Genomic DNA, 17172 nt, shown 5'->3' with positions numbered 1-17172 from the left:
CTCCCGTTTTCTGCCGTTTTCCATCCGCATTTTCCCATGCGTAAATCTGAAATCTGCTGAGTGAACGCATGTGTTCGAACACGAATAGAAAATGAGTTCCTCGCGTTTGCTGTGTGTTTGCGTGTGGAAAACGGTGCGTTAACACCATACACGCTGATTCACTTTTGCACTGCCCGGTCTACTGTAACTGTCACTGACCACGCTAATGGAGGATGAGAACGGGAAAAGGGTTTTTGGTGTGTAATCAACGATTTCCTTTATGATGAATCCCGAGTTTAATGGTTTCCATTTCCAGCATTTGGAGTGTTTCAACCTTTTTTTCGCTTTCATAATACTTGCGTCATCTGTCACTGGGTTAGATTCACAGGGCCAGGTGTACTGCGTTTTCAATTCTGTCATCAAACCATATCACAATGATCCTGATTAACAAAATATTCTACATTATACCAAAACTTTTCTTCACACCAGTCACGAGTTTTCCATTTAAAAGCACTGAAAGATTTCACTGTGCACTGTCCGAATCACAAAAGAAATGATCATATTAGATCACCTGAGTAGAAGAGATGTTGCGCAGCGCATCGAAGAATGGCCGTTCTGTAGAAGATTGTACTAAAGATCTTAAGCGCGTGCTTACCGATCGACTCGACAACGTTAACTACGATCTGATTGCATCTGTGGTGGGCAGTGCCGGTAAGTGAGAGTAACCGTCTCTTCCGCGCCGGTACTATGTGATCCGTGGTGGTTCGTCCGCACATTGGTCGTCTTTCGATTGCATCGAAAAACATATTTTTTACGCCTTTGAATGACTAATACACGTGATAAACAAACGATTGTTTACGATGTTCTATTTGTTTTTTTTTGCGATATAGAAAATGTAAAATATTTTTAGTAACTGTTTTTCTGTTGTACCTAGATACATTTTTTTTGTATACAACATGTTTGTATTTTCCTACATGCACATAGGTATTGTACGTTACAATATTTTTTTGTATTTTTCTCAAATTATTTCCCTGGTATAGTCTATTGTAAGTATTTTAATTAATATTTCCCCGTGCTATCATTTTTGTTTCTTCAAATGTTGTCTTCAAAATCAAAAAAGCATCTTTCGCATGGATATCGCAGATTTACAGTTTATGAGAGGATTGAATTGAGAAGGGGCAGTCCGGTGGTGCATGTGATAAACGGCGCCAGTCCACACGGCCGGACCGGGTTCAAATCGCATCCGGACCGTTCCCCCGTAGCAAGGACTGACTATCCGGCTACGTGGTAAAATAAGTCTAGTAAGCCAGAAATGGCCGGCGTGACCTGTAAGGTCGTTAAGCCAAGAAGAAGAAGAAGAAGAGAGGATTGAATCATTTCATGCTGAGTGATTTAACTAGCATTTTCACATGAATGGCTTGCACGATGCATAAGATCGTTTATTCCCATTTTACTAATAGAAATCTTATTCCTAAATCTGTGTCTTTGAATATGGTTTTTTACTACAAATTTTATTCCTAAAATAAGATGCATGGGAGCATGTTATACACGGGAAAACAAGTCAGATTTTTTCAGTATAAGCTAATCATTTTGTCCGTTGTAGTTCGAACCGATCTCACTGTGGTTGAGAAATTCATAGCGTACCGGCATTGGATGGGCATGCGCAAGGAAAGACGCCTGCGCCCCAAGGAAGCCTTTTAAAATGTTGTACCTTTACCACCAATACCTATATAGCTGCTTGTTGCTTGTACAGTAGTGGTAGGGAAATTTGTTTACCATCCCGCGCGTGCCTTCAACGGGGGTAGAAACGTATCGGGGAAAATTTGTTTACAGACAATGGTGAAATTTGTGTTCGTTCGTTCGTTCTAACGCCACCCGCAAGCACTCTCTTCAGTTCTGGTCCTATTTTTCCGACTATAATCATCCATATGTTGTGTTTGTGTGTGGCTGTGAGGTGAGCATTTGTTATGATCGCGATCGCGGTCAACCTCACCACGTGTCCCTGACAGTTTGGTCGCTCGTAAAAATTTCGGATACAGATACTATGTGTGATTTTACGCCAAAAAAGGCGATTCCACAACCGCACTTAGCTTGGCTTTGCACTAATGGATTCATCGCATGGGAATAAGCCAGAAGTATGCCAACGGCAGCTAGCCCCTTACCCCAAAAGCAGCATGTGAGTTGAAGCCTTCGATCGTATTGGTTCGTTTTAGGTCGCAACGGGCAGGGTGCTATAGGATAGGACAGAAAACCTTCGCGCAGAAATACGAATAAAAAAGTACAAACACACACTCACAAAACTCGCCACGATTCGTAATGCCCTAAAAGGCAATGAATCTTACCTCGCGCAATGAATGGCCACGTACGTTTCTTTGCTTACAAGCTGACGTGACCTCCGGCGCTGTCAGTGTCGACGATTCGCGGAAACATGAAGCGAGAGGGATGAAAAGAGGGAGATTCCTCGCTGGTCTACAAACAAGGCGCCACATTGTCACCCAGATGGGCTCCAAGGAGGTTTATGAATATTGCGATGGGTGAGTCCTCGGTGGAGCTGATGACTGGTTTTGGGAGTCGGTGAAGGATAAGAAGTGTTTTTTTTCTGGAAAAATGGAAGGAGTGTTTGTTTTCATGACATTCCACATTCTAAATTAGTAATAAAAAATGGACTTTTTTTCTTGCATTACTTTCCACATGCAACTCTGTTTCAAAAGTTGAGTATATAAAAATAAAATATGTTGCTATCAGATTTGCTAAACAAATTATTTGTAACTTGAAGTTCTCCAGTTCAGCAACTTGAAGTTGTTGTGGAAGTTCTCTTCACGTTACTATGTAACAAACAAAATAAACGTTTAAGAATGTTTTTAAACTATATCGTTGCTTTTGGTGTAGAACATTGCTGCTCAAACGAAGATTGCAAAATGAATGTCTTAGAGGATTTTACCCTTCAAACCGAGAAAGTAATGGTGAGAAACATGTTTCGCATGAAAATGAAATATGTCTGTGTCATAGAGCGTAGACAATACATCAACAACCAATTCAACCAGATTTACAACCAGAAGCGATTGTAATCGATCGTAATGTGTCTTTGTTTTAGTCGCGTGTTTTAATAGATCAGGGTAAGCTGTTTAATGCAAATTTAAAATAATATGTTATGCGATAAATGTTTCATAGGGTAATTTCCTGTAAGTAATCTGATTCGGAAGGGGTGGGGTGATGGTAGAGATGGTTGGTTAATGAAATGAAATATTATGTAGAGGTGTTTATGTTCAGTAATAATTTTAATACAAAAATTAAACAATTTTAATAATGTTTTTTACTGACACATTTGTTTTATATACTTTTCTCTAATATGCTTCTCTCTTAGTTGTTGTAAATAGAAATGAACACATTGTTATATAATAGCAAAATTGAATACTAGAATATAAGATATTTATTTAATTTTATTTATTTATTATTAATATATATTTTTTTCATTTATTGAATTAAAGCAAAAAAGAGATTAAAATCAGTCACAGCAACAACAGGAAACAACACAAAACAACAGGAAAAAAGAAAAAGGAGTGAGCTAACGCATGTAGTACTGCTATCGTCAAATAGATGGCGTTGTAAAGCTGAAGCGTTTTCAAACGCTTCGGTACTTAACCCTTATACATTTGAAGACTGTGCGTTTCGCTTTCGTTGCATTCAGCCTTCGCTCGAATAGTCTTAGCCAAATTTATTAAAACATATTTTTCATTTCGTACAGAATCGCAAATCCAAAATCGGCTCCAGTATGTACAAGGTAAGGTATACATTTAGTTTAATTATAGTTTCTAACTCTCATCTCCCACAGCACTGGCCGTATATGCAGGTTTACGTATCGTATGTAGTTAATAACATTGACGACACCAATAAAGAAATTATCATAGCTTGCACATGTCCAACCATTACGTAAGCAAAAACAAATTTAAAATATTTTTCACTGAAAAAAATGATTTAAAATCATTTACACTACTCTGCATGAAAATACTGGAAAGCTGTCTGTAATATGATAAGAGAGTTCTATTTTTTTCCTCGGTTTGTGTTATCATAAAATGTTTATCTTCAGATTCAGAATCTTCTTGAGTCTAAAGTTGAAACTTAAATTAGGCGAAATGAAGTTGGTATGCTTTTGTGAATATAACAGCAAATATTTGCACAACTTCACAAATTCAAATAAGTTAAGATACAAGTTATTCCATTGGAGAAAAAAAATCATCGAGTGGCGCATAATATTTGTGCATGCTTACAATTTATGAGTACACTTTATATTTTATCTATAAATAAACAAATTGTTTATGTATCTCAACCAATGTGAGTTGTATCCTATACTGACTTGCAATATTTATTTATTATTTAAAAAAACAACCTTTCAAACTTCAAAATTTTGTATTTTTTTATTCTGTAATCGATATTACAGTTTGTTAACCAAAATAAATAAGACCTTATTTAAATTATATCCTATTTTATTTTATTAGCGTAGGAAGGCTAGGCCGTATGTCTGATTAAATTCTAATTAAAATTAATAGATTTTAAACAGGGAATTTTAAAAATAATTGAATATTAATTAAGTCATCAATCAATCTGTTTACGTTTGCCACTTCTGGCAGTATAAACGCTGTTGTGGTTTGGAAATGACAAACTTTTTCTATCATTAACCGATTAGATGTGCAATCATGTGCTGCGGCTACATTGATAGGAATACTAAGGTTGGTTGGTTGGTGGATATTTCCTGCGATTCTGCTGAGATGGAGTTGTGTAAACAGAATAACAAATTAAAACAACTCCGCGGTGCAAGCTTTCGTGGAATATTCGCTGTTCGCTGAGCCACGTGAAGGGTTCGTTGATTGGGAGGATGGCGACTGGAGCTTAAAATTGGTTTTCCGTACGAAACAAGCTGTTGTGCTGGGGGCAGAAGTCACGGAAAGCGTGCGAAAAGGACATGGGACACATAAAATGCATAAAAAAGTTTAGATAGAAAATTAAATTATGCATGTCCGCTTATGGTGTTTTGGTTTGTTTTATTCCCGGTGGGTGAACTGAGTCTCGTTTTTCCGTTGCTAAAAAGCATTGGCAAGGATGTGTAAATCATGTGCACACCTGGCTGTGTGCAGCAAAAAAAAAACATGAAATTGTGTTTGCAACGGGAACTGGATCATTTGGTTGGATGTATGAAAGACGGAATAACTTTTAATTATTGAACACAAAGTCAGTGGTGGTTTGGACGAAGTCAAATTAAGTCCACTTGAGTGGACTTTTTTAGGTTATATGTGTATTCAGTCAGTGCTTTATGGAAATGAGCAATTCAACCTTTCATCATGTACATTGTATATTTATATAGCTTTAATTGAGAAATACGTCTGAATATGACGTTTAAATTGTTATCCACATCCCTTTCAATCAATGTGGTTAAGCAATATGTTTTTAAGTCAACATTTAAGAAGCAATGTGTCTTATTTACCACTGAATAAATTTTTCTCTTGTCATTCATTCTCACGTATTAACCTTTACGTGACGTATTTCTCATATTGATGTAAGGCAATCGAGTCCCTAAACATCTTTGGGACGTTGTTTACACAGCCATGATTAGCAATAGACGAAGGATTTCCTCAGCAAACAATTCGGGTTCTCGAGACTCGGATTCTGAGAAGGATGGGATGCTTTTGTTAAATTCTGATCGTTACTATGGATTTGTTTGTTCGGTGGTGTAGGCGGCGTTGGTCTTCACACGATAGAACCGGTGCGAAAACTTATCCCAACCATTTCTCCCTACGCAGAAATGAGTATTCTGTTACGAGAAAATAGAAGTCAAAGAAACCCACAAAGGCAATTCAAAGACCCTTGAGATTGTAGTGCCTGAAAAGAAGAAAACTAGAGATTTGTAGATTTTTATTTAAAATATTCATGATTGTTTGGGAAAACCGGGAGATATTTCCGGGGCTTTTTGTGAATTGAAAAAATATATGCTCGTGAATTAACCATACCAATACCAAAAGGATTATTTGAGGGATTAGTAAGAGAGGATTAGTAACTAATCCTCCCCCGGTAATTTATTTTGAGTTTCGTAAGTGCACTACTTATATGCTACGTGTATGTGTTTTCCAAGGTAACACATACAGCAACTTCTTTTTTGTACATTTTGGTATTAAAGTAGCTCACAAAGCTCATCAAAGTGAGTGTGTTTTAATGAAGATTACTTTAGCGAGTGTTCTTAATGAGAAGCAAGAAAAAACAATATCTGTCTATACGAAAGACCACGAGACTGACTGCAACCAAACGAGTCGATGATAAATGAGCAAAATTCACAGGACAAGCTAAACCGTACGAAATGATTAATGATAAGGACTAGGTATACGTATGTTGATGTACAAAAACATAGACACAAAACACAGCAGTACAGCTTTTCAAACACGAAGCTGTAGCTGTAGTAACGAATGCTAGTGATTGTTGGGAAATCGGAAATGTTTGTCAAAAGTATTAGTGTACGGTAGCGCTAGAAGTTTTTCATCTTGATTTGCAAATTTTATGCTCTACATTCATGTGTGTATTTTTTTTACAACGCGATCCAGCATCCTGGATCGTGTTGACGTAGAAAAATAAATGTGACTTCTCTACAACAGTAGTACTGTTCTATTTATCTGGTTGTTGCAATGATAAGCAGCATTAAGCTGTCAGTCAAAGTTGATTCGGTTGATTTATGCTGAAAATATAAAGTGTTTGCTGGATGGTAAGAGCTTCCAAGAATGAAAAGAATGTTGAAAATAAGTCACCGTTTGTGACGATTTGCGTAAATGCAGCAAGAAATGTATGAAGAATTATATCAACATTCTCTAGGAATCCCTCTAGAAGTAAAAATATTGTTGTTTAGGACAAAAATAATTGTTGGTTTTTGGTAGCATATGCGTTGGGTTGGATCCAACCTTAACCGATTCGAATGCATGTTCAGTTCTTTGAACAATAAAATCGTGCCAAACCGCCGCTACTAAAAAGAAGCTCTACTTTCCCATTTATTTAAAGCTTCTTACTGTCACGAACTGAACTATCCAATGAGTCACATACAAACTGTCCAACAAACTCATAGCTTCATGCAATCCGGCGATGGGACACCAACGCAATCATGCAGTTCAAGCCGAGGCACGTGCATCGTTCACCTAATGTTTATCAATTTCGTGTGGATTGTTTTCGGCATTCGCTGCTCGAGTAGTGAGGGTGCTAGTGTGTCGTGAAAATGTTTCGTCAGTTGGCGTTTCAAACCACAGCGGCATTCGCCATGTTCCAAACAGTTTCCCGACCAGCAACAGGTTTCCGACAGCAATGTTTTCGCTAATAAATTTGGTCCCGCTCTTGTGTTGGTGGTTTTTGTGAACGGATGGGTCCGTGCTCCGTAGTTTAAACCGATGAAAATGTTTGGCTCTCTAGACGTGTTGTATGACGTGTTTTCCCAATTGGCAGTGAACCAACAAGCCACACAGAAAGTGGACAATATTTGTGGGCAAAAGTTTCAACCACCTTTATTGAACGTTCGTTGAATGGGGCAGTGGAACGGTCTCATCTGTTTGGCGCTAATTTATGTCCTATGACCGGTGGCGAATTTTCCACCTGAGACATAATGTGAGAGTAAAATACGAAAAATCACAGCCGATAATAATGGTTCCAGCATGTCAACATACGCTTTAAAGCAGTTTTCCTTGCTTTAACAATTTAACCTCAATTCCAGTTTTATTTAGTTTATATTTTCAGAAATTCTGTTTCTGTGAGATTTGTGTCGTTTGGCATTTATTAATTAACATTTACTAAACGCTCATCCATAATAGCTGTTCTGGCAGCTGTTGAAATATTCACGAGAAAGTAAGGAATAATGAATTTTCCGATGAATTCACGTTATTCCGATTGAGATATTCGTCGAATCTCTGATGAATCAATATGAATTGTATTAACCTGATTAAATGAAAAAGTAATGAAATAATGTATTATTATTTTTTGCAATATTTTTTGTGATGGTTAAAAGCTCAGTCTTTTTTATCGATGTTTTAATATTAATCGAAAATGAAACATATAATTTGTGTCATACACGTCATTTTCTCTTGGAATCAGCGCATCGCCAGGATCATACCCAGAACTGCTAACACCTACCAATTGCCTTCAGTTTATTGAAGAATTGTTAAATTTTTGTTACAGAAACTTTTTCTTGGTATCAGTAACTACATAAGTTATTCGGAAGATGGATCTTTCTTGTGCTTCTTCAGAAACTCACAAGTTTATTAATGGCGAATTCTTGGGTGAAATTGATCGGAGCAGCTTCTGAATATCTAAATGTTGGAAAAGCATTTTTATTTCACCATCGAATAGCAACAAATGCTCGTTGGGCAAGATGTGGATCTACTACATAATAACGTAACAAAACCTCTAGAACCAGGGGTGGTGATAAACGGCGCCCGTCCACACGGCAGGAACGGGTTCAAATCCCATCCGGACCGTCCCCCCGTAGCATAGACTGACTATCCTGCTACGTGGTAAAATAAGTCTTGATACGGCCAAACCGAAAAAAAACCTCTAAGACCAAGAAAATTCCTCAAAGATATTGGGATCTTTTTTCGATAACAAGAACTTCATTTACACGTGAATTTGGGTGCAGATTTGTTAACAAATTGGGAGAGTGAAAACAAATTTCTTGTTTCAACCATCGACCGAAGCGTATAAAAAGCGATGAGCGGAAAAGTTTTTCCCTTTTCCGTTTGTTAAAGACATTGTATTTTGCGTTTCGCAGCAGGTACGCAGGTGGTTGACAGCTTGAATGATTAAAACGTCTTATCCTTTTAAGTTTCAGGTTTAATTTTATCCTCCTCTTACCCGCCCCGAACGATCCCTAGTGTTTTGTAATATTAGCTTTCCGTCGTTTTGCCGGAAGCGATGAACAGTATTGAATAAAAAAAACCGTTTTCGCTTTGATGTTGTCGTACCGATAAATGATCCTTTCTTTCGACGGTTTTTCAGGTTCGCTTAACGCTGTTTTTTTGTGCCGTTCACTATTTTGCACGTTTGACAAATATTCTGTTTCTGTAAGCTTTGAAGATGTTGCCGGTAAAAACCGGCCGTGGGTGGATCGTTTTATGAAGTTTGCATCAATTACGTTGATGAGGCTCGCGTTGTTTTGCAATCAACGGGAACGATCAACATGAGATCCTTTCTGTCTTCAAAGGATTTACGAGAGAACTGAACTGCTGATAAGTTGGAGAACATACAGAAGTGGAAGCCATTGAAGTACATATATGCAAGTGAAGTAGATTGTTTTAAGTGTAACAACATTTACATTAGTTTATGTTTACAGTTTATCTATATACAGTTTATATTAATTTATGTTTAGTGTTCAATTGTCGCTTTCTAATCAACATTTGAGTATAAAAACATTCATAATGACATTCATACGAAATAGAGATATTGATTAAAATTATGAATTGCATTTAAATTAAGCGTAAAGTTTAAAGCATCATCAACCATGAAATCAATCACAATTGATAATAAATTATTATTAATACGAAACAGTCGGTAGTGTTAGAACTAAACTTTGTGATGAAGAAAATTTCTATCATAATATTAAGAATTATGAAATGTTTCAGTGACCATCATTAAATGGTCAGAGATTCAATTGAATTCGTGGTCATCTAAACACTTTTCTGAACGTTACGTTAGATATCTTCATTGTAAATCTTGTCTCCTTAGCTCCCATGCAACTCTACTATGCTATAGGATTTTTTTAAATAATTTATTAAGTCACATGTATGTCCAGTGAACAAGTTTTAAAATAAATACAATAATACCAATTTCATCCGTCTTATACTTGTAACAATTAACAGTAACAATACCAGACCGTTAAAGAGATGAGATCTTTTTTCTTCCGAACCTAGGTATGAAAGGTGGGAGTTATCAAGTTTAAAATGTTTACCCAAATCTCAGTGTTTGACCCACGTGGGTGTTGGGTAAACATGGGACCAAGATAAAAACCCCAAAAGAGAGGCCACCATTCTGGAAGTGTTTGATTGTATGACTAGGTTGCTGAAGGGAATGGCCAAGTGGCAGTGTGTCCGAGTTGTTTTTTTTGTCGACGGTAATTGAGCTGTAAGATTTAGGTCCGGTATGCACTTTCGGCGAACGTTCACTTTCTTTTCGAACACTGTTGTAGATCCTGTTTCCTTGCGACTGGTATAATCGATCGTGAGCTCCTCACGTGAATCTTAAAAACCGGGTCGCATGACGAGTCACTTTCGTTTGCGGTTTCACCACAAAGCAGCGGGTTTCAAGTTCAGCGACCTATTTATTTGTGTTGAATGTTGTACGTTACTTCCCGATCAGTACAACTTCAGAACGTGTTTAGGTAAGGCCGCTGAAGCTGGCTGCATGGATGACGTAGGTAAGGTTTTTTTTTTGGGTGGTTTTATTTCGAGTCCATGCACCGTGCTTTTTAATGATTGAAATGTTTCTTTAACAACCTTAGAGATTTTTTCGCACCACAATGATCTCTTCATGATGATTTGAATATTTAATATTTGTTTAAAAAAATTATAATCAGAAGTAGTTGGTATAAGATACTAACTTTGCTGTCAAAATTGTAAAATAGGGATAAGTTTTGTGGTAAATAAATTGAACAAGACAAATTTCTTATCTATGTTATAACATAAATATTTCAATCAAAACTGCAAATGCTCTTTACTAATGAAACCTTTCACAGTGTTTAGAAATAAAATAAAATAAATTCGATTTTTTAGATATGAGGTAAATGAAAAACTTCTGCTGCCATTCAACTTATCAATCTCCCAGTTCAGTGAAAGTAAGTCGACTGACTGGCAAACGGTTAAACGAAAATAGGTTAGGGGCAATCCGTCGTTGCTGCTTTTCGAGAGAGCGAACGATCGTTTGCATGAAGGTGAGAGTGCGGTAAAAGCAGCAACAGCAGGGAGCATTCGAATCATCAGCATGATTTCATCTGTCGTGGATAATGGTATTTTTCCAATCTTTGGTGGCGCTTTCTATGGTCGCTCTGCGTCCCGAGCATATGGGAATGAATGAATGCGTCCTGCACGACGACAGAAGAAGTTGAAATTGAACCACTGTTCATGGTGTCACGGTCAGTGGAAACGGAATGATTGAAAGATGTTCGTACTCATGAGTGCCGAATGAAAGCGAAACCACGATGAAGGATAAAAATATATATTTTCCCAATGGCAGTAAAAGTGTTTGGAAGTTTGACTTCAGCATGGAAGTTGTCGGTATGGAAATGCGCTATTGTGCTATTTATCAATTTTAGTCGTTCCTTTAAATTTTAATCAAAACATAGCTTTCACAATTACACATTTTCATGCAAACATTACATGAATTCTTGGAGCGCAAGAATGCTAAATTGAAAACGTGCTTCTGTAACATTTCCGAGCATTCAACAAAAGCCAACTGTAGCGTAAAACTAATATGATGTCAAAAGGATCAATGGCAGCGGCAGCTATGTACATTCCGGGAATAGTAATCGATAATGTAAAACCTCACTTCGTGCATTTCTGTAAGCTTTTATTTTTGCTCGTTTGTTACCATGGCGTTAAAATTAGCTTTATTTGTAAAGCTTCCCCAGCCGACGGATTTAGCTTCCCCATCGAAGCGTGATAAATTCCGGCGAAAAATAGTTTCCCACATTCCCGATCCCACAACTGACCACATTTTCATTTCTGATTCCACTTGACAATGAAAGGTTATGATGCATCCGGTAGAGTTTTATTGCTGACCGCCCGTACTAACCGACGTACGATCGCATTTCAATGCACCTCTTTCCACGCTGTTAGTCCATTTCAATGTTTAACCTCCCACTGGCAAATGGAAAATTGGATAGATTCTTAATCGCCCATTGATCATGAGCCGGATCCGCTGACTCCTCGTTCCCAAACGACCCAATACACCGAACACTGATCGATCGGCTAACGGCGACCGGTGTGCATGGGAGTAAACTTTGCATGTTAAAAGCAATGCATTACACACTGCAGATCCTTTTCGGATGCATTCACTATCAGTAGCAACGAGTGCAACGGATTGGAACTACTTCAAAAGCCATATGGTTATGTTTTGTTTCTCTTTCCCGATGTCCAGTGGCTGATATGGCTGTCGTTTGCATCCGGTTTACTCATTTTGCTGCCCCATTGATACCTTCGAGCGCAATCTGGCCTTGCTGGCGCTTTGTGCTATCCAGAGATTATGCTACACATAAATCAACCTTCTCTTGCCCACTTTGCGATTTCCGTGCCTTCCCTTTGCAGCCGGTGTGAATCAGTGCGGGCAGTAAAGAATCAGAGTTTGGTAGGAATTTGCATTCGTTCGATTGGAATAAACATCACTTACAGATTTGGGTTATTGCAGTGCAGTGTTTTCGTGTAATGTAATTGATTTCAAACAATATCAAATTGTGCTTCAGCGTTTGTTTGGCTACACGTACGGAAAGCTTATTGTAAAATGATCCAATTTCTCGAGATTGTGCAATCATGTGTACATTTATTGTTTTCCGGACAGTTAAACATCAGTGAAACAAAGCAATGGGATTTGAAAGATTTTTTAAAAGTACAAACATATAATTGGGTTTGAAATATGAGATACAATATTATACCTAGCCGAGCCTAGTAATCGCAAAAATTCCGCATTATTCAAGCAGGATCAACTTCTTTCTCTGTTTGCGATTTGATACGCTTTTTAGGCGATTTTTGGAAGGCAAAAAAAATAAATTAAATAATATTATTTCATGTAATTACAAGTCCTTATCAACTATATTTTAACTTTCAAAAATCACTTAGCTATCACATTTGAAAATCAAAATATATCAACGAACACGAAAAAAAATCACAACAAAACATTGGATATCGTACCGTAGCAAGGAGTGACTATCCTGTTATGTGGTAAAACAAGTCTTGATACGGCCAGGTCGTTCTAATCGAGCAAAAAAAAAAAAACAATTGGATATGTGAAATACATCCTATACATTTATTATTAGATGTTTTACAATCATTTTCATTACCTTTCATTTCCTCTATTATCATTACCTGTATTATCGCTACACATTACCTAACATTTATGAATCATAACTAAGAATTGTTAACACATTGAAACACATAGGCAACACTCTGGAAAGTAAGTTTTAAGATTTTCTATCCTTGATTTGATTAGAATAAAAATAAATCCTTCGCTCAAAATGTGTTACAGCCAGTATAGATTTCTTGGAATTAAATTTAGCTCTTCAGACAGCTTATGAAATCTTGTGATGCTCTGGGACGAAAATTCGTGACTGGGTTTGCCTAAAAATGTGGAAGAAGAGTTAACTGCTGTCAAGATTAAACGAAAACGACTAAATTTCATAAGCTTCAAGCAATATCCGGGTGGGTTGACGTCACGTCCTGAAGATTGAATTCAACTGCGGAGAGACCGCACATATTTTCCATGAAAATAGACAATGCTCAAGAATTGGAACAATATGTTTGTATTTAATTTTAGCTTTGCTTTGGAGCTTTATTTTTCAGTCCGTCACATCGAGTGGGGAAGGGTTTGCATCAAGAAGGATGCTCCAAAATGGTTGCCCTAAATATTACCCCAAAAACCTGGAAACAAAGTCTTTCACAGTGCAATAAACGTAAGCGGGAAAAAAGGAAGCATCAAAAGTGGCCAACAACTAAGCTAAGCTGGGACGATTTTTCTTTTCCAACCCATATTTCAGAGTTCTGACCAACGTTAAAAAGGCCTTTGTGTTTTTTTTTTGCACACATTATCCCAGCAAGGCTCGAATAAACGAGCAGCGAAATATGCGAAAAAGCTCAACAATAGCTTAGCGACGCGTCTGTTGGCCAGCGGGCGGGCTGCTGGGTATAACAATAAAATCCGCTTAAATACCGTTAAACTCCAAGATGGGCTTATTGTTTTAGTGCCTATCACCAGTTCACCAGTTGGTGGTTTGAATTTGCGAAAACCCTAGACACCGGTCGGGGTTGCTATGGCTATTGACAGGACCGTGCTAAGTGATGCCTTTGGAAGCAGTATGCCACTTCACCGGACAGCAATTAAGCAAAAGCCAAAAGAAGATTTAGCTCGTACTGACGGAAGAAGGAAACGATGGTATTGAGCGCATCATAACATCATTTTCAAGTGGAAACGAACGGAACTGTTGGCAGCAGTCAGCGATGATGGCTGATAGGGGACAGTGGAACAAGTGGCTGAAATTCACATATGGAAAATTTATTGTGTCTACGCATTATATGCCTTTTCAGTCCATATGAGTAGCAACGTCAGAAGCAATTTGGATGTGAATTTAATGAGAAGGATAAGATTATTTTGTGGTCTGTTTTGGTTTTGCTGGAGTGATTTTTCCCAAACAATGGACACCAGTGTGACTGAAGAACTAGGTCATTGCTTTGTGTCTTGCTTGCAAATTTTACCTGAGTTTCCAATGGGCGATAACTGCCGACATTAATTCTTTTTTTGCTTATTCAGGATAGTTTTTTCAGCCGTTCGATTAAGACAAACACACGATCTTCTTGAGATCCTCTAATATCTAAAGATCCTCTAATATCAATCTATACGGATATCAATGAAATTAACTAATATCAATCTGTACCGATATCAATGATTTCCTTATCAGTTCGTTTCAAAACTCTACAAAGAAAAGCAATTTATATTAAGACTAGATAAATGATCAATGATACTCATCAAAACTAATAAATAAAGGAAACAAAAAATATATATCAATGATACTATAAACATATCATTGAATTCGGGTTCAAGAAATTCTATCTTTTAAAAAACAATTATAGTTTTCAACATGAACTATTTCGTGTACAAGTCTTGGATCAATCCTCATAGCATCGAAATTCTTGCATCAAACTTCATATGAATTGTTGCCCAATACACAGAATTGAATATCAAGTTACATAGCAAAATTATTATTTAGCAGAATAAAATACCAAACAAATATTTTCATTACTTTAGGTTGAAATTTGAATTTGAATAAATTTTTTCGTGTGAAAACACGGTGTAGTGTATAGTAAAAGACGTATTTTTATTTATTTATCATGACTTCGTAATCTAATTTAAATTTTAATTAGTTTTTCCTTTAATTATTCTCTTGAGCGATTTTTATTATTCGTAAAAATAAAAAAGCTGTCTCAAAAATAACCAAAAAATTCAAAGTAGTTTAATTCAAAATTAGAACTTAGCAGAATTAGAAAATAAGCTTCATATCATTTGACAATTGATTTTACTTTTTGTTTTAAAATGTTTAAATACATCTCGTAACATTACAGCCTTTCAATAATAATAATTGATTTCGTACGTATTTTTCACACGACATGCTCAAATGTCCATTGACAATATGCTGCTTCTTAATGTGAAACATACTCATCGAGTGTGAAATGGCTTGCGGAACGGAACTAGCGAAGGTTTGTATTTCCCTGGTTTACCACGGTCACACACTTCTCATCGGTCACGTGTCTAATGTGGCTAGTTACGAGGTTGCACACATAGCGTCATACTCGCAGAGCTACCCCCAAATATGATGGGCGTGAGTCGCAGCGCTTACGCACGGAAAACCCCGAAGGCGTTTCGATGACGCCTGTGAGAGCATCCGCTTAGACAACTGTTCCGTTCCGAGGGAAAAGAAACAGATCGGTTCCAACGGTTCGCTTGAACCGGATCCGGATCCATCGTTTACAGCGCGGTGAATGTGCATTTCGATTGCTACGCTGTGTACTTCATGCGAGATGAAGGCAGCAATAACAACAGCGGTGTCCTCGGTTCCCATCGAAGCGAAAGATCATGATCTTCCATACGAATGAATCCGTCTCTACGCAAACGACCAACAGTCCCGAAGGCATGTGGATGTGTCGTCCGTGGCAGCTCAATGTTGGGTCAGTAATGTTAACGAAAAGAGCACGTGGAAAAGCAATAAAAAAACCAAAATGCAGTAACGAGCTAAATCCGTTTTCTTCCACTCGTTACGTTCTGATTTTTTGCTAAAGGACAAACACTAGGCTGCGTGGAACAGCGCAATGAAGAAGGTTACCGTGGTACCTTAAACAAAGCAAAAATAAAAATGATCTGCACATCACCGAGTGACCAACTTCCGAAATGGCTTCGTTACCGCTTTCCGGTGAACCGTACATTCTGCTCTATCTGCGTCTGCTTCAACCCTTTCACGGTTTTCGAGTGTGAACCGGAACGAGTGAAATGGTGGATTTATTATTCATGTTCTTCCCTGGCCCGTCAAACGGAGCCTGCGAAAGCCCCCGGTGCTTAAGTTTATGCCACACTTTGAGTGTAATCTTTTTTTCCAGAAACTGAATGACCAACATTTAGATTGTCATGGTCGTGGTGTGATTTGCACTGGTGGAGAAAAAAAGCAACATAGAATTCATGATTAATATCCGGCAGCATTTGCAATCTAGGTAATGCTTTGATTGTGCCGTTAAAAGACAAATAAGATTAAAATATGAATGAACGAAACGGATCAGTAAGGGATAGAATAGTTTGAACCAAATGATGCTAAACGTTCAGCGGAACGATTCCTATGCATAATGAATCTTTTTGTTGGTGATGATTATATGAAATCATTGCAATAATTAACTCAATCTACAAAATATTACAATTTATGTTCCATCCAAGATGTTTCATCAGGCATCAGGCTTTAAATGGCAGTTAAGAGCAACAGCTGCTGTTCGATGATCTCCCGGAAGTAGTCGAATAATACGGAACACGACAGGGATGGAACTTTCCCCAGTTCCCGGCATCTGGTGACACACTCTCAGTCTGTTTATAAATTTACGAGCGAGACGAAAGTTTGTCTTACGTCTACGTAGCATCGTGATGTTTTACTTGTCCATTTTGTAAGAAGCTTTCGAAAGTTTCATACAACAGGATGTTGTTGATTCTGATTGAACTTTTTTTCTGTTTGTTTGCTGACTTTTTTTCTTAAAGAGTCCTTGATGTCATCGTGTGCTGATTAGGTTTACAACCGTTTGTCTGGTGTTTTGAGTTGATGAAAGTTTCAAGCGTGTCTCGTACGTCTAGGAATTCGAGGAAATTCCAAGCAGGGCGAACGGAACGATTTACTGTCGCGTTATAACAATCTATACTAAATCTGGAACGGTTATGATTTCTTGGGATTGA

General features: G+C 37.6%; 2 protein-coding genes across 10 annotated transcripts in view; one reads left to right on the top strand and one right to left on the bottom strand.

The window, feature by feature from the left end:
• LOC125760768 (filamin-A) overlaps positions 1 to 717 on the bottom strand; it is a 53898-nt gene extending 53181 nt beyond the window's left edge. For 3 of the 8 annotated variants that reach the window (XM_049421211.1, XM_049421201.1, XM_049421212.1), the window contains exon 1: positions 340 to 628. In XM_049421211.1, the coding sequence (XP_049277168.1) occupies positions 340 to 399 (60 nt within the window). In that variant the 5' untranslated portion in view covers positions 400 to 628. Of the gene's footprint in view, positions 1 to 313 lie in introns of all 8 variants that reach the window. The other 5 variants (XM_049421200.1, XM_049421205.1, XM_049421202.1 and 2 more) reach the window with 5 other exon arrangements.
• The window catches only part of LOC125760775 (uncharacterized), a 122155-nt gene that overhangs the window by 55504 nt on the left and 49479 nt on the right, over positions 1 to 17172 (top strand). The gene's annotated exons all lie outside the window — the stretch shown is intronic.

Source organism: Anopheles funestus, chromosome 2RL (genome assembly GCF_943734845.2).
Source record: "Anopheles funestus chromosome 2RL, idAnoFuneDA-416_04, whole genome shotgun sequence".
NCBI classification, from domain to species: Eukaryota; Metazoa; Arthropoda; class Insecta; order Diptera; family Culicidae; genus Anopheles; species Anopheles funestus.
The sequence above is the reverse complement of the archived record's forward strand: the minus strand, read 5'-3'. Positions and strand labels throughout refer to the sequence as shown.